General features: G+C 41.8%; 1 protein-coding gene across 2 annotated transcripts in view; it reads right to left on the minus strand.

Moving 5' to 3' along the window:
* The window catches only part of PTPN21 (protein tyrosine phosphatase non-receptor type 21), a 369,019-nt gene extending 342,370 nt beyond the window's left edge, over nucleotides 1–26,649 (minus strand). The window contains exons 1-2 of one of the 2 annotated variants that reach the window (XM_086937623.1): nucleotides 26,450–26,649; nucleotides 3,988–4,298 (exon numbers count right to left, since the gene is read on the minus strand). In XM_086937623.1, coding sequence (XP_086793749.1) covers nucleotides 3,988–4,167 — 180 coding nt within the window. In that variant the 5' untranslated portion in view covers nucleotides 4,168–4,298; nucleotides 26,450–26,649. The remainder of the gene's footprint in view (nucleotides 1–3,987; nucleotides 4,299–26,449) is intronic. The other variant, XM_086937622.1, reaches the window with a different exon arrangement.
* Nucleotides 26,650–27,367: the final 718 nt, after the last annotated feature.

Consider the following 27,367-nt stretch of genomic DNA (forward strand, 5'->3'; position numbering starts at 1 on the left):
TTCTCTTCATCTCTGTGTACAGTATTTAAGACCTATGTATTATAAGGGATCAAATACTTAGCTAGCAGGCTTATCCAAGCACCTCACTGCCCAAAATTGGATTTTCAGAGTCGACGAATTCAATCAAGGCATCAAAGACGATACACATCCCCCTTGAGTATCCCTTTACTGGTACACTAGATCACTGGTCTTCTGCTTTGCTAGTTTCTAACTGACGTAGACATGTTTACAGAGACATTTCGGGCAGTGCAGCCCGAAATGTCTCTTAGGCTAAGTTGGGATGCCAAAAATGAACTGTCCCGCAATACTACTACCCACAGGTGTGTCAGGTGGTGAAAAGAACATGTTGGGGTGGGGGTATGGGTTAGAGGGATACGCAGGAAAGAAGTCACGAGTTTGGAGGGGGGTCGAATTGGGGTGAACTGGAGTGATTATAATACAAGGAAGATTGTACACAGCAATAAGAAAAAATACATGATTGAAACACTGCTTTCTGTAGTATTATGTACCTTGAGTATATACTACCTCGTTGATATTCCACATTGTATCTATTTCATAAATGTTAATAAAAATATATTTAAAAAAGGAATAAAAGACTTCAAATGTACGCAAAGTGATGCCACAAGTTCACTCAAATGTGGTAAAAAAAAATATGGAGTACGGAACGGGCTATGAGATGGACAGGTGATAGATAGATTATATATATATATATATATAGCATTAAGTAATCCATCATGCAAATAAGTCCGTAAAAAGGCACCACATTATATCCCGTAAACTGTGTGCTCACAGAGATCATGTGCCCACCCTTTCTATACATAGTTAGGGAATATTTTATTGTATTCAGAACATGGTCTCAAAGTCAAATCTTCATGTTTAAAATTTGAACTAAGGATTAGCATATTCACGTTACATTGCAAATGAAAATGGAAGAAATTAGCATTTTCTGGAAAGACATAAATCCTAAGCAACACTATGGGCTACCTGAAATGCACTTTACCGCTAATGGTTGAAATGTGCTGTATTGGTAGGATATGCTTTTTCAGTGAAATGTGGCAAATATTAACTTGAATTATGCAATAAAACTACACTGAATCAACAAAATAAAATGCTCAATGATTGAGTTGCACTTTATTTATTTTAGCAACAACTAACCCCACGGCCAAAACAATACCACAGAGTTCCCTTACTTTTGTTTTCCAATGCGGTCTATTTCATATTTATGTATAGTAGGACACACATAAACTCGTACTCGAGAATCAGATACTGCTGAAAGCTCACAGAAGCCACATACCCACAATTTAAGCACTGGCTTTCAGGTTGCAGTAAGGATGAATATTAAAAAAACTCAGCAAGTTTGTAAATGCACATATCTAATGTGGAGGCCAATTTAGGGAAATACATAAGACAGTTGGAATGCGATTGCAAGCTTGGAGACACAAGCAGGGCTGCAGTCTCCATCAAGAAATTAGGTCATGCAACGTTCACATTCGGCTGGAAGTTTGCACCTGGTAAGCACAAGCAGGTCCACAGAATCTCTGATTAGGGAGAAAGGGGGAGCAGAAGTCACCAGGAGACAAGAGAGCCACTCAGGGCATTGGTTCATTCTGGAGGGTTTTTCACTCTTCTCTCTCACCTAGTAGATGAAGCCTCACTTCACCGTAATCTCTCTCTTCCACATGGTATAAGGCATTAAAGGATACCTCAGCAGGATGCACTTAATTCTTAGATCAGACAGAGATGCAGCAACAGCATTTTAGTCTTGTGCGGGATCCTGATCTTCAGGCAGTGGGTCATTGAGCTGGGCTTCAGAAGTTATTGAGATGTGCTATGCCAACTTCTCTGCCTTTCAAGGCACTTTACTTCCTTTCCTTAATCATTAGCTATAGTAAGTCTTTCTTCTTCAGTCCAGGTGTCTCATGCCATCTCCGATAGAAGGGCTGCCAAAGCATTGTACCCTGGTCAAGTCCTTAAGTCTGTAATGGTGTACAGAGATTTGCCTCAATCATAAGGTGTACAGAGATTTGCCGCAATCATAAGGTGAACTAACTTTCTGGCTTACAGGCCTAGCGTATTTGTGAAGTCAGTGTCAATCACTGTCACGCAAAACACATTTCGATTCTCTGGAGGGAACCAATTTCAATGTCATCTTCCTTCTACTACAATCCAGTCACATGAGAATGAACAGTAATGCCAACTGTTGCTGACTCCCTCGTGAAAGCAGACATCCCATAATGCTCACAGGGAATGTGTAGCTCTTCAGCAAAACCCACCACCCAAATCAAACATGGTTGATCTGGCTTCTTCTCTAATGTCAAAGGACTCAACAAATTGATAAAAATCAAATATTTGTCTCCATATAAGAGCATGTCTTGGATTCAGTCTTTGTGAAGGTGCTCCAACCGACAGACCTGCCCAAACTGTCAATTCAGAGGGGATGAACACAATGGATTCCTCTCTATTACAGTGAAGGTTTTCTTGATCTGATCTGGAAGTACAGCAACATATGTGGCAGGGGCCTTTGCTAGGAAACTGGAGAGGAAGGAGCAGAGGTAATGAAAGGTAACGCTGTTAAATGTGACAGCCAATGAAGCTGAATGTGCCAATGCACAAGGGGACCTCGGCCATAACTCCTCCTGTCCAAACAAGAATATCACACATATAATTCTTACACTAAAGGAAATGGGGTGTTCCTAGTATATGACCGACTGCAGGGACAAACCCAGGAGAGTGATAGGCAGCCTCCCCAACCAGGGTGACAGTAAAAATGCCTTAACTCTATGACTATCAATCAGCTGTTACCAACATTCAATCATGTCAGTGCCTGGATATTGGAGTATGGATTTTTAGGAAGTCACAGGTACAGAGAAAGCCCAGTCCAACTGACAAATACAAATTATTAGGATTGCACTTTTTGAAAACCAGCATCTTGTTTTTTTTGTTTTGGTTTTTTAAATCAAGAAACTTTAAAGTTTATTTAAAAAACAAAAATAAACATGGTCGTCATTATTGATGGAACAATTTTTTTACCAAGGCTGAAGGAGAGAAACAAGAATGGAGTAAGCAAGAGAAAAAAAACATTCCAAAACAGAAAAAGAAGAAAAGAGCAAGAGAAAAACTTATCGCCTGACTAGTATGTAGACTTTTCAATGCAGTTTTCCCATGTCGGTGTCTTCCTCTCCTGTAACTCGCTGTGAGAAGTTGCATTACGGCTGGTGCAGGTAGGAAATGTAAATATTTTTTTTTATATTATAAATAACAGAAGGGAGTGAAGCAGGAGTCTGATGGCACACTGGCTACAAAAAATATAACCAAGAGAATACAGATGGTGCTAGGCACCCCCATGAATAAAATAAAATGAGTGATGCACATTTAAAAAATAATAACAGGGAAAGGGGATGAAAGAAAGACCACATCTTGTATGCCGGTCAGAGTGGTGAAATATGGCTTTGTTTCTGGCTTGAGGACAGCCTCTATGACAGAAAGAGTCATCTCCAACCCTAAACGTTACCCGGCTCCCTTCGCACAAAACAACAAGGTTCCACAGAAGAAAAGCAGAGAATGATAATATAAAAAAGAGTTGGCTGGTGGGGAGAGAGGCGAAAATGCTACACGGCTCTCACTGGTGTACTGTGTACGTCAGCGACATCTGAGTGCTGACAAAAGTGTCCTAAAACCCTCTGACTTACAGCAGTAAACCATGGTGTTTGTCTTAAAAAAAAGAGATGGTGATTTCTTCAACACTTACGTTGACAATAGGCGAGGTAGAGAGGCAGATGGAAGAATATTACAGCGAGAGGGTAGGTATAAGTGATAAAGCATGAGAGATAAAAAAAGAAAGAGAAGCAGCCCATGAAATAAACAAAGTGCACAAAAAGAGAAAGAAAACAACAAATCAGAAAGCTAATAGGAGAGAAGGCGGTGAGAAACAGAAAGTAGTGATTTATATGTTCTTCATTAAGTGGTGCCCCTCAGATTCCCCCTCACCTCTCGGAGCTCAAGTCTCTGAGCCACAGCCTCCAGGCACTCCTGGCCCACACTCTCCACAGAAAGCGTAAACTCCACAAACTCATTGTTCAGCAGCTGGATCCGGGTCACCAGGCAGCTCTTGCTGGATACCGTGTACCTCCGAGTCCGCTTCAATTTTAACCCGAAAGGCAGAGGCATCTTCTTCAAACCACAAAATAGATGTGTGAATAGTTCAGATGAAATCAAGCATATGCAGCCTAAGCCACCTCATCATCCTGCTGCCATCAGGAAGAGATTGAGGAATTCGCGTGTAGGCAACATCAAGGACCCTGTAGGGAAGAGAAGATGTGGTAAATGGCCAAACTGCGAGAGAATTGGGGAACTGGCAGGCTTTGATAGGGCTCACATGCTGCACCCCTGAAAATCTAGTATGGTCCTAAATAGCTCATTGTTTTATGAATCATGTTTTTCCAACAACTTTTAGGATTGTTTTGGACACCAGACTGAACGTGCGATTCACACTTGAGACCCAGGGTTTACTGTATAGCCTGTACACTAACACATCATTAAAATTCAAGACAACTGCTTCGTGATTATATGCTGAAGCAGATTTGTGCTATTCACATGCAGGTAACCTAACATAGCAAGCTATTTTCCAGACTTGTGCCCCATAACCTTGTACGATGAACATGGGCTACGAAAGTACAAGCATTCTTATAGTTACAAGAACCATGCGTTACCTGTCACATGGGTATCTTTATCTCCTGCCCCATAAATTCCACCTCAGAAATATACAAAATGTATGTGTATACCAACAATGAGAAATGTGTGCCAGCATCACTGAAATGATTAATCTTTCTATTATATATCATGGTGATCTAGGCAATGACCGAACAGTACTAAAGTTCATGGAGATCTGGAGAAGAACTTAACGGAAAAACCTGAACACAGGTGCGCTCAGTACCTGGAACATCACAGTGCGCACCAACCATTCACTGCTCCACCATGCATAGCTCCTCATGCTTCACTGTAAATCACTCAAGTAGTCCCACAATTATGGTGCCCTCTGGCACTACCTTGAGGACAAGGTGAACGCAAGTTAGTCAGAGGTGTTGTCGGAAACTTGGCCCGAAATGCAGTGTGCACTGTAAATTATATATTGATGGTCTTTTAAAGAAATGCATTTCTTAGAATGGGATAATCTGGAGCATATGTGTCCAAAGAGATCCTTTATGATATCAACAGCTGTCCCATTAACAAGCACTCCAGTTAAAAATCCATGATAAAGTAATTAAAAACGAACCTTTTCCTCTGAATTTGGGAGCGTCACACACTGTAGATTAAATGGTCATTAGACAGATGTCATGCTCGTGTGATTGCTAATTAAGTGCACATTCCACCACACCCGGGGTAACAACGTGACTAACACCTTCACAATGTATTTATTAAAAGTTTTAAAGTGCCACTAACACAGAAGGTGACTTCTATGTAAAGCCCTGGAAAAAAAACATTGTTCTGCTGTATTCTACCCATGGCCATTCACTGAGGCATCTGAAGCCTGCTCAGAAGACTTTACTGCTGTGTTAAGAGGAACACCGTTTTTAGGTCTAAGCCTAAGGTCAATTTGAGGACATGCGGAAAGCTCCACTAGCAATACATTTCTCCGATTACTTTGTGGTTTACAGCTCATATTTGCTTGCTTTCTGTTTGCTGGCCTTATTTGCTTTAGGCTGTCCAGCTTGAGTTCGTCCCTTTGGTGTCCAAACCCTATTAACTGTATTCTTCCACCAGTCCTGGATTTCTGTAAACAAAACATTTAATATTTTGTTCTTATCTTGTCACGTTGTCTGTGCATTCAAAGACAGAGGTCCATTGTCAGGCTCTGTCTTCAAGGCAGGTTGGTGTTTACTTTTCTATCTCCGACTTCAAAGTGATTGGATTTATGTGACAATCATGCTGGCTACTAGGGGGCGGGGCGGGGCTAAGGAAGGCTGTACGATGTTACACAAAAACAGATTTAAATGCATGTAACAACTATGCAGATATTTCAGAATACATCAGAATTAGGAGAGCACAAATGAAACACGTTGGTAATTCTGAAGTGTGGTGGAAACAAATATTTTAATAAGATCAAAACAAATCAGTATTCTATGTGATTATATTTCCACACATCGTTTGTGCGCTGTATACTTTTATCTGTAAAACTGTATGTCTACGTAAATGTAATGGTCATTGCAATTAAAGATGTGTTGTTCGTAATGGCACCAAACATTACACTCCACACAATGCCAATGCACTTTAACCCCGCACTAATCTACTATGCACCACTTCACTTTGCAACACTGCACCCTATGCCATTGCCCTCTACTCTGTACCACTCTATGCCAATCGAATCTACTCTACCTTCTATGCCACTCTGTGCCAACGCACTCTGCGCTGCACCCCTTTATGCCACTCTACTCTACACCGCTGCTATTTACACCACTCTACTCTAAGCACTGTACTCTATGCCAACTACTCAGCAACACTGCCCTCTATGCCACTATACTCTACAAAACTCAACACCACTGCAATCTACAAAACTGTATTCTACTCTGTGCCACTATATACGACCTCACTGCGCCACCCTATTTTGCACCACTCTACAAGACTGCACTCTCATGTCACTGAACTAAACGCCTCTCTATTCTGCTCCTCTGCACTCTATAGCACTGCACCCTACCCCACTCAACACCACTGCGCTCTGTCACTGCGCCCTACGCCACTCTATTATTCTCTGCACTACTGTTCACCATGCCACTGCTCCCTGCACCAATCTACTCAGTGCCACTGAATTTAACCCCACTGAACTCTGCACTCTACGCCACTGCACACTACACCACTCTACACCATTTAACTCTACGTACCTGCAATCTATGCCACTCTGTTCTACTCTACGTCCCTGCAATCTATGCCACTCTATTCTACTCTACGTCCTTGCAATCTATACTACTCTATTCTGCTCTACGCCACTCTACTCTACGCCACTCTACCCCAAACCAATGCACTCTACGCCACCAAACTCTACACCATACTTCTCTGAACCACTGTACTTTACACTACTTTACTCTAGGCCTCTCTAGTATAGGATGCTCCACTCTGACACTTTACTCCATTAAACTCAATTCCACTCTACAATACTGTAATCCAGGATTGTCAACGAAACTCCCTCTAAGCCACTTCCCCTTATTCTAGGACACTACTCCACAACACTCTATGCCACTCGACTCTACTCTATGCCATTCCACTCTCCTACACTACTTCACTCTACACCACTCCATTCTACTCCACTCCATTCTACACCACTCCACTCAACTCTACACCACTCCACGATCCTCCATGCCACTCCACTCTATGCCCTTACACTCTGCGACACTCTACTTTCTCCATGACACTCCACTCAACTCCACTGTCCTTACCCCCAATAACTTTTAGCAACGTTGAACAGCAGCCACACTGGTGTACAACATGGCTAAAACATTTTGGCAATGCAACAAACAGCTTTTGCTGAGGCTAGACTTATAGGCTTTCTCAATGCTTGTAACTCTAAATTGCCACAAAAGTCGATAGTTGTTCTAAGAAGACCTGCAAATTTAATGTATTATGCAGTGAAAAGTCAAGCAACATTCTCTAAATGTAAAATAGATTAAATATGGATTCAATAACCCGCAACAGTAAAGTACTACCACTGCCAAATTTGCAACGTCCAGCTAATGTACTTTGAAAAAGTTAACAAAATAGTTAGATTTTTATTAGTTATGATGCTTTTCTAGGTGGCAGGTACCAGTATGAGCTTGCCACCCACACTCTACCCTAAAGAGAGCCTTGCCGTTAATAAAGGCTGCCATGAATGGACATTGTGCTTCCTACTGCTGTAAAAGTGTGCTTCTGTATAGGACTTGAGGGATGTCATCTGAGGAGGGACTGAGGAAATCACAAGAGTAAATGATAGTGTGGTAATTAATAAATTAAGGAAACAGTTCAAGCATTGGGTCATTCTGTTTCTATCTCTTATGGCAGAATCAAGCTTTTAAAGATAGTGACAATTTGCCAGTTATAATGACCAAGCATTTTTCTATAAACTGCAGACTAAAGCAATGAAATTGAACTGGGCTGGGAGACTGTCTTGTGTGCAATGCTTAGCCATGACACTTCCCCAGGAAAGGTGGTGCATGGCAGCTCCCGACTTTTAGAGTTGTATTACTGGGCAAGCACACTTCATTTTATGTGGCTTGAAGGTATCAGCAGATACAGGCAAAGCGAACCACAGCACCCCCTCCTAATTTACGGTCAATGCTATATAAAAAAAAAAAAAGGCTAACAGCATAGATAGTGCAAGCACCACTTGGTGTAAATTTGCAGTGCATGGAGGTCCCCAAGCGTTCCTTCCATTAAAAGATACTCTCTTATATTTTTGCTGTGAAAATGGTATAAGGGACAAGTGGTTAACTTAACCTTATTAACATTGGGCGAACTTTTACTAGGGTGTCAATTTCTATACTGTTTGACATGGCATCCTTGGCGTGGTTTCCCCTGACTTTTGCCTCTACCTCCTGTATTTTTGACACGGTACTGGATTTTGTTTTTGCTGGTTTAGATGCTTTGGGCACTTTGCCACTGCTGATCAGTGCCAAAGTGCAAGTGCTCCCTGTGTCAATTGTTATGGTGATTGGTTATCCTTGATTGGTATATGTGGCTTACCAGTAGGTCCCTAGTAAAGTGCACTGAGAGTGCCAGGGCTAGAAATTCAAATTGTACTAGTGGGCCTTCAGCACTGATTGTGCCTTCACATGAGTAGCCCCCAAAAGGTGTCTTAGGCCTGCCACCGAAGTGCCTGTGTGCAGGTTGATAACTGCCATGTTGACCTGGCCAGTGTACCCACTTGCCAGGCCCTGCACTTCCCTTTTCTTACACCTAGGACACCACTATAGAAGGCCTAAGGTACCCCCTGGACAGGGTGTAGTGTATGTAGAAGGTAGGACATGTACTAGTGTGGGTAACATGTCCCGATAGTGAAATACTGCCAAATTCGTTTTTCACTATTGAAAGGTTATCTTGCCCATAGGACGGAATGGGGAATGCTGTGTAACATGTTTACCTGCATATCTTCCCATAGGAGGGAGATAGAACATTGGAGTCTGGTATCCCTGAACTCAGAATTTAATAACACATCTTTTAGGAAGGATGGTTTTTAAATTCTGTATTTGAAAATAGCACTTTTAGAAAGTGGCTATTTTCTTGTTCAACCATTCTGTGTGCCTATGCCTGTTTATAGATTGACTGTCTCGTTTGAGGGCGACAGGGGCTGGGTGGCTCCAGGAGTATGGGTGAGTCAGCACTAGGCTGAATAGGCCTATCTACATTTGGAGTGGTGGGAGGAGTACCACCTAGACCTGAATAGGGCTGTGCCTGCCTTCCGCAATGCTGGCTCCACCTCCTGTGGTGCGTCTGATGGCCCTGGCCCACACTGACAAAGGAAGAAGTTGTGCACTGGCAGAGTGCACCCAGAACTGGCTTGGACTGGGTCCAGGACCCTTCACACATAGGGAACAAAGACATTTGGGGTTTAAATATGAGAGCTGAAACCCCTGAACTTTAGACTACTTCATGATCAAGAGGAATCTCTGCCAAAGAAGATCAGCTGATGAGACTGATGAGAAGTACTGTCCTAGCTGTGTGTCTGGGGTTGGCCTGCAGTTTGCTGTTTCTGCTGAGGAGAGGATCAAGGGTCTTTGCTTTGTGCTGTGTCCCCTGCTTGAAGAAGGACTTTGCTGTGTGCTGTGTCCATCTGAAGAAAAGTCGCCAAGGGCCTGAGAAGAGCTGGCCTCCTGTTTTACAAGTCCGAGGCACAAAAGGACCTCACCCCCAGCTTCTCTGACTTCCTTGCTGGAAGTTCTGACCTGCCCTGATGTGCCTGTAACTGTGTGTGAGGCCCTTGCTGCTGGGAGCTGGAAGCGCAACGCAGAGAGGGAGAAGCGTGACGCCGCCGCAGCAGCCGCATCGCCATTGAAGCATGTCACCGCTGCCACTGTTCTCCGTCGCATCACCGGAGAAGTGTGTTGCCAGACTGTCGCATCGCTAAGGAAGCATGTCGACGCTGCAGCCGATAGCCATCGCATCCCCGGAGAAATGTGTCGCAGGGCTGGTCACGGCTCAAGAAACCACCAATTTCGCCATTTGGCCGTCGGGCGTGCACGCATCACATCCACGTTGTCGTAACGCATCGAGGCGCCATCTTGTCGCATCGCAACCGGAGCGCAGAAAGAGTCAATGCATCGCCTTCTTTGTAACCCTTTTGTTTGTTCTGCGTTACAGGTACATTGAGAGAAAAGTGATGCATTTACCATCTACAAGTTCATTTTTGCAAAAACCCTTTTTAAAGACATTCTACTGAGTATCTGTATGTTGGATTTTTGTCCTTTTGGTCTTGTTTAGTTTAGATAAAAATATTTTATTTTTCTAAACTGGTGTACATTTGTGGTGTTTTCACTGTGTTACTGTGAGTATTGGTACAAATACTATACACATTGCCTTTGGCATAAGCCTGTCTGCTCGTGCCAAACTACCAAGGGGGTGAGCAGGGGTTATCTAAAGTGTGTATCCCCCTTATCCTGACTAGAAACAAGTGTCCCTATTTGGACAAAGGTACCTACCTCTGCCAACAAGAGACCCCCAGTTCTAACATATACATAGATGCATCCATCCAAGTAATAGAGGTGCCTACCAATGCAGGTTTAAAGGAATGATGGGGCATCACTGATATGCCAGAATATCCCTGACTTTCTGAAGGAGATCGAAACCTAGTTAAGCACTTATACATGAGAGCTCTGGAGCTAGGTTCCTCTACAATCAAGGAGGGATGAAAGAAAGAGCAGAGGATGTATAAGCACATATGAGCCATAGTAAATAACATACACAGGCATCTTTGTTTTACTTATTTACTTGTATATTATACCCATACCCAGTCACAGGAAAATGTGCCGTCCTTAGTTGACCTAGTCCAGGATGTGTACAGCAAAATTCTGTTTTGCTACACATAGGTTTGTTACACTGGTCAACTACTGAATTCTGGGTGCAAGATGGCGCACGGGGTCTTAGAGAGAGAAACCCGTTTCTCGCATTGCATAGTTATGGGACAAGCAAAGCATGGTAGTTTTTTCTGGCAAAGCAGAGAACGGCAACAGCTTGGTGCAGAGGTCCACTGCGAATATGTGAAATGGTGGATACGGGACTTAGTATATGGCAATGAATTCCTACCCAAACCTCAAATAGGGAGTAGAGGTATCTGAGGCCCAGTGCATGCATACTTGCTCACAAAGAACTTTGAAGACGTATTACACGTAACAAGGATTGGAAGTGTTTTACATGAATTTGTCATCAATCTGTGGTGACTTGCTTACATTTGTAAATGAAAATCAATTCTGGCTGTCAGCAAAGTACTGCTGGTCATCTGTTACCTCATCTAACTTTACTGATTATGATCTATATTATCACTTGACACTAACGTCACACTGGACATTAATGTACACTAATAATTTAATTTCCCTTTATACCTAAACAGTATATTTTCTGCGGTGCTGAATGCCCCATTGGTGTACCATGTGGTGACTTCTTTGTACTGTTGCTATACATATGCCAACATGGAAGAATACTTTAGTAATGACAATTTAAAATGTTTTTTTAAGGAAAAAGGATGCTTATACTAGTTTTGAAATATTAAATATATCTCCAAGTTGAGTGGTTTGTTAACCAGGTGTTAATATAGTTGGCTAGAATTACTCTCACCATTACACTTACTTTGCAATGCTGCCCAGTTAAAGAAAGCAGGAAAAAAAGGAAAACACACAAAGGCCAGAATGAGGAGGGCTTTTCTGGGCGAGCTTACTCTGAACGGCAGCACTTTCATTTCAGCTTGTACAGAACACAGGGGCAAAGCTCTACAGATAGGCTGGGCGGGAACAAATGTGGTTTACAGGGGAAAATTTGTAGTGTGGTGAGCTGGAATAGGAAAGGGAGATAGGGAATTAAAATGCACGGACAACTCTACACAGTGGAACAAATAGTTCTATATTGATCATGGATTTTTGTGGTGCAAGGGACTTTTACATAGCTTTTTACTACAAAGCACATTCTCCAAGCAGGAGCTCTGTCTCTCCAAAGCAAAGTCAGGGATGGTGAAGACAGGTATTTTTAGGTTGAGTCTAGAGCCAGAGCACAAGCGCTGCTCTGCGAGGCATGCTGTAGTCTGTCTGTGGCTTTTGAACACACACACCACACGCCCACAGCTTTTCATTGGTTGCTTGCTCTGCCTTTATTAATTCCATAGTTTTTTGGGGTGAATAGTGTGCATTTGTCCTGCCTTGTGGGTCTTTTGTTCTCGCACTGTGGACTGCCCCTGCTTCATGGATCCTTTCAGCATTGGCAATATGTTTTCTTCAACTGCACTTCTGCAGGCTGAGGGTTCTCTCTCTTCTGCAGGCTCTGTTTGGCACTTGGACTCCTTATTGTGAGTTTGTTCTAGTGTCCTTCCGATCTGCCGCTGCTGCTATTATGAATGGAGCCGCTACCTTTTTTATATTATTAATCATGTGATAGTATGTACTTTTGTTTGTTAGTGGTATCTTTTATAATCTGCATTATACTGTTTTTTAATATCCTGGTGCTCTTTTTATTGTAATGTTTGTTATGATTTAATTAATCGTGCCAATCGGAAATAAACTAAAAACTTTGAAACTTTAAAATGAAATGACTCACTTGACCCACTGTGAGGAGAGAGCTGAGTGGAAAAGGCTAAGTTAAGATCTCCCTATGAACAATACTGGGAAAAACCTTTCTGACTGCGGAAAGAGGTCTAGAGCTCTACCTTCAGTCTTTGGGTTCAGAAAGCTGCTGCAGTAATGGTGAAGATCATTTTTTACCATCCCCCATTCCATAGGTTTGAGGCACTGCCACTGAAAACTAATTGTCCCTTCTTACCTTACCTCCAGTGGCTGGATAGTACCGCACGTACCATAGCAGAAAAAACAGATTGCCTGCCTGAAAGGAAACCAGTGGGGAAAATGATGCCTGTCCATGGGGAGCTTTAACTTGTGGCTGGACAGTGCCAAAGGTTCTGCTGACAGATGAAGAAGTTGCAGAAAAAAGACTAAAGGCCCAGTTCCAATCTGGACATTTTGCTGTAGCCTTATAATTGAATTGTGGATACCTCTATTCCAGATGTAATCATGGACTAAGGTCTAAGAAACCAGTTCCGATGATCTGAAGACTTTTTAAAAGGTATTTTTTTACTCAACCACTCCTTGCTTGGGTAGTGCTGCTGTAAGCTGGCAGAATTCGGAGTAAGTGTTTTGTGTGTTTATGAAGACTTCTTTTAAGAGGTTAGAACAAGGCACGTTGCAGAATGGCCACTTTTGCCTAGGCTCTGAACACTGTTACTGCAATTTGGCTCCTGTGATGTGTCATTGGGCTCATTTCCCATAGGTCTGGGATTGTGGGTGAGGTGAACCCAATGGAGCAGGATTGTGATCACTAGAAAAGCTAGAGAACCCAAGGTTATTGTGCGGTCTGTGACTTCTCTGTAATCATTGTCAACCAAGATGGGGACCGGGGAGAAGGGTAGTGTTGCAGAGACCATCGGGCCTGTGAAAGATATTGGCAGAAGTGTGTGCTCAGTGAACCAGCAGTAGAGGAAGGGGACACCCCCTCTCTTCGTACACCGCAAATTACACAGCTTCCTTGAACAAGCATGCATCTTCATGGCCTGTTGATTCACCAATAAGAGCGACAATCAATAGACCATATGACCGAACTAATACAAAATCCACATCTCAGACTAATATAAACCTTAAATAAGATGTGTTGATTCTCTCCTCCACTTCAGAAGTTAAAAAAATAAAATCATCTTGTAAGGAACACATAGACCACCCTTATCAATGAAACGCACAAATGCAACCAGGGTGCCTAAGTAAATGGGAAAAGAATACTAGTTCCCTCTTTTGCACACAATCATGAACAGCCCCTGCCCATCATAAACTACTCTCTAGATTTCCAGCTAGGTTTGCGCTATGCAAGCCCTATATACACAAGCGGACAAATACCAAGGATAAGTACTTATAGAGAGATATGCAAATTAATGTTTTGCTTTGAACACCACATCCATTTAGTCCAGGGAAAATAATGGACCCTGGCCTCATTATGTCAACCAATAAATGTGAAGGCAATTACTCTGATAACATTCAAAACACTTTTTAGGTCTAGCTTAATATCGCAGCGATCATAATACTTTGAGATCGACAGGAAACTTTCAGAAGTACTACTGAGAAGGGGGGAATATGCTCCACCCACATGTTGGACGTTTTGAACACAGCATTTGATTGGGCAGAAGTTGTGCTTCCACTGAAGAAAGAGTGCTTGTATTACACCATTAGCCTTGTAGAAAACCTCATGCTCATTACAGCAGGTCACTATTTGTAATGATGGCAAACCAACGATCACGAGTTAGGGCCCGATTGGATTATTATTTAAAATTACGATAAAAGGCAGCCGTCCTGACATATTTTTATGAAATGCTTATTTTAAAGTCACTAGGAATTTCAGGATAGATTGTTATTTTATGTATTAAAGTCTGCAGAGAAGTATTTTTGTAATATGAAATCTCACAGATTACTGTAGTAGGCAAGAGTTTTGGTGTTAGGTATCCCCTGTGACAAACCGTGGTGGTAGAAGATTTTCACTCCAATAATCCTTGTTAGGCATTTTTGTCAAATTTAATTTTTTATTCATTTGCAATTTTATGATGGTATGTCTGATGGTTGCCTTGTAAGAAGGCTGCTGTTCGATACAGTATGCCCAAGTTAGTTATGGCAGTGACAGAGGTCACAGACCTTAGTGGTTCACTGGGAAATGTTATGTCCAAAGCCATACGTCTGATCGGTTCATTATGAGAAGTTATGATAAAGGCAGTAGATATGGCTTGTATATTATAAAAAGTGCTTGCTAAAGCCAATGGGCCTTAAACAGTTTTATGACACTTAATTACAGATGTAGAGTAGTATTTTGTTAAATGAAATCTCACAGATTATCTTAGTGGGTTAAGTGTTTTGGTGTTGGTCCTCCCGACAAACCCAGGGGGGTAGAAGATTTGTACTCATATAATCCTTGCTGGATCTTTTAGAGAGGGTTTTTTTGTAATTTTATAACTATATGCATGTTGACTACCAGCCTAAGCACGCGGCTATAGGCCTAACATTGGTTATAGTGTTAAGCCGATGGGAAAGACTAAAAGCTTTATTTATTCTCTGCACTGTTTATGTCAGATGTGGCATGTTTGGTCTGTTTATTATTACACTAGTTAGGACAAAGCCAGTAGGCCTCACTTATATATTGTGAAAAGCATGTGTTAAAGGTAATAGGTTTTAAGGGTGGATTTTATTACATTATACCTGAAGGTTGCCTTGTGGCAAGGGATATACTGTAACAGCAAGCCTGAGTTGTTTACTGTAAAAAGCCAAAGATAAAGGGTCCTTGCTTGATTTGCTCATTTGGAAATGTTATTATACATGTCATAGTACTAATCTGTTTATTATGAAAAGTTATTATAAAAGGAGTAGAAGTAATTTATTTACCATGGAACACATAAGCTAAAGGTAAATGGATTTTAAGGGAAGATGGTTAATTAATTGGGTGAATACCTGCAGTCATGCATTTAGCTCCAAGCATTCTTACAGACTACCTTTAAAGATAAGAGTTTTCGTATTGGTTACACCTTTTGGCAAACCCTATGCGTAGAATATGTGCACTGTAATACTCTTGTTAGAATCTCTTCGGGAGGCTGACTGGCTTGGTTGTATGTTGGGATATTGGATTCAAAACAAAATTCATTAAAAGCACAGACTATACACAGTGGCGGGTGCTCCCGGGAAGCAGCAGTGTGGTGAAGAGGGGCAAACAGGGGGAGTCGGAGGGGGTGAATAAAAAAATCACTTACCTACCTGCCAGCCAGCCGGCCACCGCCTCTCCTCAGTCCTCTCCATACTCTTCCTGGCTTCTTCTGTGCGAACAGGAAGCACACGGGCTCCCTATAGCCAATCACAATGCTGCAATGCAGCGTTGCGATTGGTCTGAGCGCTGTGGTTCGGCGCTCAGCCAGGGTATGGGAGCCTGGGCATGTTCTCCACCCAGGCTGTAATGCCTCAGATGGCCAGCCAAACATTCATGCACATTTACATAGTGCCCAGCACTCCTCCTCCTGCTCTGAGAGCAGAGAAGATCTGCACACCCCGCCAAGAAGCCACAACAGAAACAAAATGATGACATCAAGTTATCATTTTATTTTTCCTTTTTTTTCACTGCGAAAAGCAGTGGGGCGACACTCCTTTGCCTTAGTGGAGGAGCCACCACTGACTATACACATACATCGAGGGGCTTTGAGTCAGCCCTCTTTTGCTATTAGTCTGTATAAGTCGAGTTTACATTCTGCTTCCTTACCTGACTGCACTGGTGCTCTTGCTCTGTGAGTAATGGTATTTGTCTGATCTCATGTGCACAACTGCCTGAAAAAAGTGAGCTTTGGTGCCAAGGCTAGATGGCCATCCTTCCGTATTCAATGTTCTCGTTTGATAGGTCCCCTTTCATTTCTTTACCTCTTGCCTTTTCATTTTTTAGAGTAAACTATAACTCTCGAGTAAGTGCAAATGAGCTGCTTGCTTCCCGCTCAATTCATCTGCAGTGCACTGCAGCCTGCACGGCCACTCCCTCTAAACCAGGCAAACATCATGTAATGCTGTTGTGCACAGTGTATCCTTGTTTATCATCCCAAAATGGCCAAAGTGATGGCTTTAAACGTGGCAGCCATGCTAGAAATTTAAAACAGTGATACACTACATACAATATTGTTGCAAGATGGTCACCCGCTGCTATGTTCAATTTTATTTGTTAATGTAAGCATATGGCTCCTATGTTTAGGCAGCAGCATGTTTTCTTTTGTTCTACTTTTATTCTTTCTTGTCTATGATGTTGTACTTTTGTATTTGTTTTATTATGGTTGTATAAGAATCTTGTACACTAACTTAGTGAGGGATTTGTTGTTTTAAAATGACCATTAATGGAAAATGATTCGCCAATCCAGATTTCTTGCCTGAGCACCACTGACTTGGTTCCTTATATCATGTTATTACAGCACTTTCAATGCAACCAATATTTAGCAGTATTCTAAAAAGTTCCAAGGATTTTAAATATCTGTGCAATCATGGAACACCACTCCACTGTGAACTAATTTAATGTATTTTATTAGTTTACCAGAGACAACTTGCAACGCTAAAAATAATAGCACGACTCACGATCTTTGGAGGGGATTGGGCTATCAAAGAGGTCTGCATTCAGCATCAAGACCCGAGGCTTCACTAGCCGTTACCAGACCAACCTACATTGCGGGACACATTTTGAGCAGCATCTTTGCCTCCCCTAGATATCAGTTACCAGAAACTAATAGTGCTTTTTTGACAATTTCCTCAAGATTTTGGGGTTCTTGCTTATGGGGACACAGATGATAACAATATGCCCCAATAACAATTAATTTGCTAGTAAAGCGTAATAGTGGTGAGTGAGGAGTATACAACGCTGTTAATGGTTTCAAGTCTGACCATTAATGGAAAGAAGATTTTTTCATAACATCTCTTTGGGGTGTTAGAGGCACAAATTACACTACAAGCCCCCTTTCAAGAAACTGGCCTGAAATCTGTCGTACTTACAAAAGAAGCCATCAAGAATGGCCGCCACCACGCATGCCAAGTGCGAAAATTTAATGATGCCATTAAATGGATGGGCTGATCTAAGCTGGTGGCTAGGCATCCGAAAAAAGTCACAGAACGTATTTATATAGCTGCAAGCAACTTTAGCATCACAGCTGGCTTAATTCAAGCGGTTAAAACGGAGCTATTTTTCGATACTGTTCCATTCATCTCAACACCTCATTTTCTGAATTACTTTACTTTGCAGCAATACACCATATTTAATTTGTTTGATTTTGCCACCCGTAGCGGAAATACCAATCTTTGAACAAAGGCAATTCTAATTCGGAATTCTCCCACTTTTGACAATGCAAACTTTTTAACACAGACACAAGCACGAGCTTCATATTAATAAGGCATTCCATCGCACCAAGCCCATCAGCCTGCATGCCAGATGCTGTTATTCTTAATCTGTTCCTCAAACTGAGGAGGAAACTTCTGGAGAATGCCCATATGGGAAAAATAAGCGACCACCATTACCCTGCCAAGACTTTTAGAAATCGAAATAAATGCCAGATGAACTCGCTCATCTTTATTTAGATTGCCCACAAGTCATAGTGGCCACAGTAAATAATGTATGACTGGTGCAACTCTTTCGGATGCATGATGGCTGCAAGCATGGTGAAGGGAGAAACAAATAGGTTTTATAACTAGGTTCTGTTGTCCGTGAAGATATGAAAAATGTATTTAGCAGTTTAACATTTCAAACAGAATTTTTGTACATAAGAAACAATAGAAGTACATACAACAATTAGTAGGTGGTGAACAAGAAGAGACGTAATCAATTCAAATGTCGATTTACTTGTGCCAGCTGTGCCAGCATCATCAAAGGCAAATTCCTAAAAATACACAATATCTTATGATCAAAGGATGCGAACAGCCGAAATAATGATTTTAAGGCATGAAGGCATAAATGCAAAGCCGGGGAATACAGCTCCTACTGGGAAATTAAAAGAGGCGATTTCTTGAGTACACGTTTGACTATTTAAGACATAAAATAGGGGACAAATCTATAAAGATGGGTTTCAGGTTCAGAAATTGAAATAAGGATCCTACTCGTTTAAATGTTAAAAAGTGGATTGCTCGTGGTAACAATCAGTGATTACAAGTAGGTGACCAAGGTGGGCACGGTTGTTTACAACTTGTGCCCCAGGTCCACAAGTCCTGGTGCATTACAACTTGATAACCAGGATACTGCCTCCAGGTACTTGAATCTACAGGGCAGCAAAATAAAGCATTTAAGGCTTACTTTAAGGGAGGTAAAATTTATAAACTCAAATATACCACCATATAATAAATAACGCACAATAAACTGAAGGTTCAGTTATGAAGAACAGGATTTAATTAATAGGCAACTAAAATATAGTTCTGAATGCTAGCCGTTAGAATTGATGTTGCCATTCAGCCCTGTGGCGAAAGTTATTTGATGTGGGGGCATTTTTGTGCACCCGGCAGATCTAACCACATTGTATTCCTTCAAGCAGTCAATGGTGCAGAGGTGCCAGACAAAACAGAATATTAATGAATCTGGCTGGTCTCCTGCTCTACTATCTTTTTGCCCCCACTGCAAAGCTGGGCAGGTCAGTGAGGTGGGCACCTTGAAATAGACTTCCAAATCAGTGTTTTCAAACTCCAGCCACTTTAAATGATTTCCACTCTAACTGGAACAAAGGTTCCACCCACGTTTTTTAAACATTTCATAGTGCTAAAGGCTGGCTCCCACAAAATCTATGTGTGTGTCCATTCAACAGGCTATCGGGTGTCTGGCATTTGGGATTCCAGTACACTATCACTACGGGTGTTGGAGGGGGAGGAAGAGAGCGGCGGTTACAGACCACGTACAAGCTCAACATTTCTCAATTCCTCAACCTCCAGCAATGTTAGCTTGCTTCTTTGTGATTCTGGCTAGAAGACCTACAAGTTTTACATGACTACTGAGGGATGTCACTTCGTCGATGTGTCCAACATGCAGAGACTTCTTTAGCTAGGCCCTTTACTTGTCTTCCATTCAGTCTGAGGGCCTGCTTCTCATCCCACTGGCCATGGCCAAGATACCAGTACTCATGGCAGAGTGCCACCAGTAAGGTCTTGTCTGAGGTAAACATACAATTTAGTCTGGTATGCGGTCCTCTTCAATGTCTAGATGATGCACAAAATCGTTAACCAAGACAGCCAGTATTAAGTTATGGTACTGGTGGATCCTATAGCCAAACCCCCTTCGACCACTGATGGGGGTGTAACATTTCTGCTGAAATGTGCGACACCCTTTTAGCGGACTCGCTGATTGTTGGGTCCAATCGGCAGGTACATGAAAGGCCTGACAAAAACTGAACTGGGAACACATGCAAAAACTCTCAACTGCATTGCAGGAATTCTGCTGCTTGCCACAGCATTCATTCACTTCTGTGTTTAACAAATAGGATTGCAATGCTTTCTCTACGGTCGTCTGTAAACGACACCTGTTGCCATGTAACAAATACAGCAACGCAATAGGGTGGGTGGCTGACTTGCAACTTCTGTGCCAAAACAAAGCACTTGCAGTGCTGACAGACATTTCATGGGCACGGGTCATTTTATGTTTGTGGATAAGCTACCTTTACAATAAAAACAATGCTGGCTTTTTTTTGGGGGGTGGGGGTAAAACTATAATTGACATTGCTTTAGAAAATTGCTCTCGAGTCCCAAACAGCAACAAAAACATGACACTGGTGTGATTTGTATTACTACCCCAGTTGATAAATTCAACCACTCACAAATGGTTTTTAAAGCTCACAGTAGTGGTATATCTGTGTTTTTTAATTCGTTGGACAAGTAGAGATCAGGTTAAAAAAATAGAAAACCCACACACATAATGGAGACCTATACTAATTAACGAAATAATACGAACCAAATACACTCAACAACAATATGCAGCTTGAAAATGCAACTGCAATCAATTAGAATGTTTTAATTGCCTCCATGCCAATTCATTATATGCCCAAAAACCCACATACAACCAGGAATATCAAACTGAAACCGTTTGGAATTTTAATTACTAGCAAGAGCAGCTTCCTTCATCACCAAATTTAACATGAGGAATGCTAATATAAATTAATATACAGCTAATCTTCCTTCAAGATGACAATTTCAAAATGTTATATATATATATATATATATATATATATATATATATATATACACATTGAGAAAGGGAGGGCTCTCCCGAAACGCGTCTGTCTTTAATAAATTGCCCTGTGAAACGAGCTGAGCCGTGCCTGTGAGTGCTTTTTCTTCCTGGAACCCGGCTGGGTATTCTTAGGAGTTTTGGAGCTTGGATATAGATATATATATATATATATATATATATATACACACATACACCCACACATGTACACTAGCTTGAACATCAAATTATAAATCTGGTAATTCATTACTTTTACATAAAGACAATGGATAACAAACGCTTGTACCCACTTTTGCCATGTCATAAAGGAACTCTAAACAGCTGTGACAGGGCTCTTTGAGAGCCTTTCAGAGCAGTGCTGGCTCTTTGCTCTGTCGGAGGCCAGAGGCACAGCTTCAGGAGGGGAGGGATTTGGAATGACACAGAGGGTCGTGGGTTGGGTGACTAGAGGGTAGTTTTTTTTTGTTTTTTAAAACATTTGGGACGGTGAGGAGAAGCATTATGTGGGGTTTCTCACTACTCTGCGTAGCAGATGAAAGTAAGGGCAGGCAATTTAGGGTGGTCATACATAACTTAAAATTATAAATGGGGAAAAAGTAACAGTGATGTTTTTCACTTGGGGGTTCCTAGTGACAGCATAGACCAGAGGTTCTTAACATGTGGTCTAGGACCACGGTGGGGAGTCAACAAACCCTACTCAAGGGGTCCACAACTTCTTAGAAAATTAAATGATATTAACAGATTAATAACGTTTATATAAATAAAGAAGCAAAATTGAAACTGTTAAGACATTATGTAAATGTTAAGGAATCTGTAACTGGATGCTAAAAATTAAGTTATTGATTGATTAGCAACAGATTGATATATCCATTAATTGTGAATTTTAACTTATCAACTCATGATCAATTGTTGCACTTTATCGCTCATCCCTCTTCCCCCTGATCGTCTAAATAATATTGACATATTTTGAGGGATTTTTGTACGTATTCAAAAAATGTATGCTTTGTTACGGAGCATATAATTATGGTGGAAGATAATGTGCACAGAAGTATTATTGGAGATGATATTATACATTGTTTTCTTCATAAATAGTGAATTTTAACCTATCAACTCTTGATGAATTAGGCACGTTATCTTTCTTGATTCGGTAGAGGATATGTAACTATTTAAGGGATTTAGATGTTTTAAAAAATTATCGATTGTTGTTTTGTACTTGGTCATGATGGAAGGTGATTTGGTGCATAGATGTACTATTGTATTATTAAAACAATTTTTGTATTTTAATGAAAAGATCAGCACCCTTAGGGTAAAAACAGAAAAGAAGAAAATAATTATTCATTCAAAGTACTTCAGTTAAGGGCTGCATAGACTCCAATCAGATTCATGAGGACATGATATTTTTTCAGAATTCTTTATTCATGTTGTACAAAATGTTCAGGAAATGTAACCAACGCGTTTTGTCCCTTTCCAGAGATTTATTCAGGGCTTGGTGCTTATAGCGTTATTTCCCAAATAACATCTATTCGTATTGAGATTTTCCAAATGAAAAGTAGAACTTAATCAGTAAGCTTGGAGTCTCCGTAATTTTAGAGGAACGTTTGCAGTTGCAAAGTGATACAGTCTTAGCCCATGTCGGCAGTCAAATCTAAGTGGCAACAGCTGATGTTTCACACCGTCTCCAGGAATTATGTCCAAAAAGGAGCACTTATTTAAGTTGTAGTCTCTTTTTGTGAATCATTTGTTAATTTTTGTATTGTGTTCTTGTCCTTAGCAGAGGTCTACATTAATAAAAACTGAATTGAGTGATGCATGGGAGCAGTGCAAGTGCATCAAACAGAATATAGTATGGGCAATAAGTGGCCTCAACTCAATTTAAAAAGCTCCAAACTCCCCATAAAAATTTTGATTGTTGTATATTTGTTAGTGAATTAAATATTTCATCATTGGTGTATTAGTTTGACGAATGCTTGTTTCTGCATTCTTGTATATTGATTTGTGTTACAAATAATCGAAAATGCTTAGGCTGCAGTCCCCGGCCTCTAGTAATGACTCATTGGGGTCCATGTATTCCAATAATGATTCAGTGTGGGTCCCCTTGTTAAAGTAATTATTAAGTGGGGGTCCACAGAAGTCAAAAGTTTAAGAACAGCTGGCACAGACAACCCGAACTTTGCTCTTGTTCCGTATTTGATGTCACTCAAAGCTACTCATGAAAAACATCTCCATTATTCAGTGCCCATCTATAATCCATACTAATATAATAAAGAGAGAGCCCAAACCTTTGAGGCGGGTAATCTCAGGAACCACAGCACCAATCACAACACCCTATACAGCGTTGGAAAGGGCAGTTGCAGCAGAAGGACATAGGCTATGCAGACCCCCACCATATACATTTAACCCCTTCCATGCTGATGACGGCCCCCAGCCGTCATGCACTACGGTGCTCGTGTGCTGATGACGGCTGGGGGCCGTCATGAACCCACCCACTCGCGATTCTGCCGCACAGGCGCAGAATCGCGGCCGCATGGAAGGGGTTAAAAGGTAAAAGAACCGTGCCAGCAAAGTAGTCCCTGGTTGTCTTGTCTGCGTTGTGCTGTGGGCGTGTGCTGGGGGTGTGACAAACGCTGGGGGCGTGTGGTAATTTCCGCCCTTCATGCCATGTCTCATATTGTGTGCTAATCCCACCCTGCTCCTTTAAATACCCCTGCACCCCATAATCATAACCCACCCTTACTCCTTAAAATACCCCAACACCCTTAAACACTAACCCTATTAACCCTTTAAATATACCCTGTATCCCAAAACCCAAACCTATCCCTAAACCCTAAAAATACCCCTGTACCCCAAAACCCAAACTTAGCCCTGAACCCTAAAAATAACTCAGTAACCCAAAACCCAAACATACCCCTGAACCCTAAAATACCCCTGTACCCCCAAACCGAGCCCTGAACCCTAAAAATACCCCTGTACCTCAAACCCCAAACGTACCCCTGAACCCTAAAAATACCCTGTACCCCAAAACCCAAACCTAGCCCTGAACCCTAAAAATACAACTGTACCCCAAAACCCAAACCTACCCCTCAACCCTAAAATACCCCTGTACCCCAAAACCCAAACATAGCCCTGAACCCTTAAAATACCCTGTACCCCAAAACCCAAACCTACCCCTGAACCCTAAAAATACCCCTGTACCCCAAAACTCAAACCTAGCCCTGAACCCTAAAAATAACTCAGTAACCCAAAACCCAAACATACCCCTGAACCCTAAAATACCCCTGTACCCCCAAACCGAGCCCTGAACCCTAAAAATACCCCTGTACCCCAAAACCCAAACCTAGCCCTGAACCCTTAAAATACCCCTGTACCCCAAAACCAAAAACCTACCCCTAAACCCTAAAAATACCCCTATACCCCCAAACCTAGCCCTGAACCCTAAAAATACCACTGTACCCCAAAACCCATACCTATCCCTAAACCCTAAAACTACCCCTGTACCCCATAACCCAAAACTATATCTGAACCCTTAACCGCATCGCTGCTGCGGTGATTTTTGCGGTGTGCGGCATTTTTCAAAATACCGCGTTACATGACGAGCTCAGCTCGTCATCAGCACACGCCACCCGTGGCTGATGACGAGCTGAGCTCGTCATCAGCATCGAAGGGGTTAAAATACCCAAACACCCCAAAACATATACCTCAGTACCCCAAAACATATACCCCTATACCGATACTTACCTTATCCAAACAAAAAAAAAAACATGCTTTTACCATTCATGAATTTACAACGAATTTTGTTGTAAATGTATGCGTGGTAAAAGCATATAAAATGTAATGCCATGCAATATAATGGTTTTTACGAGTCATGGTACTTTCGTAATGAAAGTATGCGGAGTGATGGTATGCGGAAAGAAACTTGCGGAATAATGGGTGTTTACCCTCCCCCGGTAAGTACATTGGTGGCACGGCGGCCCACATCTCCAGCAACATACTCATATTTTTTCACCACCCATTTGAAAAATGCACAGGTCTCTCTCATTGATGGCCAGCACCGACATACACTTGTAGACACACAGGGCCGGACTGGGAACCAAAACCGGCCCTGGCAAAGTGCTCGGCCAGCCCCCAGGTGGGGTTGGGGGTGTGACCGAGCTCTTTGCCAGTGCCGGTTTTTGGCCGATTTTGTTACACGGCCGATTTTGCAGCTTTGCTGCAAAAACGGCTGTGTAACAAAAACGGCCCCCAGGGACCCAAAACCGGCCCCCACCCTTGCGGCCCACCGGGGGATTGCCCGGTGCCCGCAACGGCCAGTCCGGCCCTGTAGACACACCTCCCGCCACAAGTTCTAGAATTGCGAACTTTAGAGCTGGGAGCTACGTTCGAATCTCGGCATCAGCTCAACATTTTGCGATTCCAGGCAAATCGCTTTGTCTCCCCGTGCCTACCACAAATGAATGTGTTCTTCTGTAATGTAAATTGTGCTCATGCCATGTTGTCAAGTTTGCGCTATATAATATTGCAAGGAAAAATAAAGTAGGGAAACTCGAGTTCACACACTACTGAACGCGCACTCTTAAGTGCATCAGCAGTGCACTGTGAATCGGAGCGTTTCACAAGCCTGTCACAGATAAGAAATGCGATCTAAACGAAATCTTACAAAACAATATACTACTGGCCGGCAGCAATTCATTCCCGGACAACGTCGGGACGGGCTGCTAGTACTATATATATGCTGGTCACAATGAGTGCACAATTTTCTTAGATTGCTTTTGAGTGCAAACTAAAATACAAGCACCTAAAGTTACACAAATGTTCAAAAGCTTCATAAATCGTTACACATTGTATTACATGAAACATATGAACCTCCAGTCACTCAAGAAGGCCTATGTATGTCCTGACAGCTACAGATATTTATCGTCTGCAAGACTACACGTTAAGGTGTAGCCTATCAAAACAAGTAGTACCAGTGCCGTCTAAAATACTCTAAAAATTGGCAGACATCTCGTGTAAAAAGAATAACCCTTAAATACATTTGGAATCTCATACTCAAATAACTGTTAGTCAATGTATATGTTTTTTAAGGATTCACTAAATACTTGATTACAATAGTAAAGTCGCATATGGTATGACAAGGAGACACAAATACAAATAGGCAAGTGCTTCCTGACAATGTTTATGTAAAAACCTCATGCACTATGAATGTTATGGATTGCATGCTGCAAATACTGAAGTATAAACAAACGCACCCACTGTTGCCGTAACATCGGATAATCACCAGTTACGGTTGGGTCGTAGTAACGCTCTTTAAATAAATATACACAGACTAAAATCATTAAACAAATGCAGAATCGCACGACTCTACACCAAACTCCGCTCTTGCCTGACTTAAGTCTACTTTTGATTCGATCAAGCACAATATCCACAAAGTGACTGTTAGAAACGAACTAAGAACAGGTGAGTAATCAAGCAGAAATCCTGGCAGCTCTGTGTTTACCTGCTCTGCCCACTGCTGGGACGAGTTGCACTTGTTTTCTCCCGCCGTGTGTCGTGGGAAATCTCCTACAGGGCTCCTCTCCGATGCTTTTTTTCACCCCCTTTCTGTCTCTCTGTTTATGTGGAGCCGCGTCTTCACTACACCATTTCACAACCTCCTCTCAGTCGGACTACTTTTTACAGTGGCATAAGCTCACTTCCTGCTTTGCGTGGAAAAAAAAATATTCTCGGCACATCCCTCCAGCTAGGAAGAGAGAGAACATACAGGGGCTAAAACACAGCCATGAATTGACGGGTAAATACAGCAGCCATCTTGGAGGTAATCATTTCAAGCCATACGCTTTACAGTTCAACAAAACGCATTCAAATTATTGAAAAGATCAGAAACGTTAAAAAACCCCGTGTTTCTACGCCTAATAAATACCTAGACAGTGGCTAAGAAATACTGCGCACACCTTTTTAATTCGCGCTTGCAAATTGTTTTATTTTTAATTGTTTTTTTTATTTTTAAATTTGCTAGAAGCTGTGTAATTGCAGCGTTAGTTGCATGTGCTAACAATACAAACATAAAACCATCATTTCATTTGAGAAACAAAGAACAATCATGTAATACTTTAAACACAATAATCAGTAAACAATAAACAAAAGAATGACATGAACTTAAGGGAAACATTTCAAATTATAATAAAGACGCAATCCAAGAGGAGAAGGGCCCCAGATCCTATTCCCTTTCTTCCTGGCTTTTCTGCCTCTCCTTTCACAAAGTGCCTTTTCTAAATTATATATATGTAAAAATCGTCCCTTCCACTGCTGGAAGGTTGGAGGTTGTGAATCAAGCCAGGCAGAGGCGACACAGAGCCTGAGAACTGCCATTGCTATGAAATTGAGTTCTACCCCCTTTATTATCAACTAGATCATT

Source organism: Lissotriton vulgaris, chromosome 9, assembly GCF_964263255.1.
Source record: "Lissotriton vulgaris chromosome 9, aLisVul1.2, whole genome shotgun sequence".
NCBI classification, from domain to species: Eukaryota; Metazoa; Chordata; class Amphibia; order Caudata; family Salamandridae; genus Lissotriton; species Lissotriton vulgaris.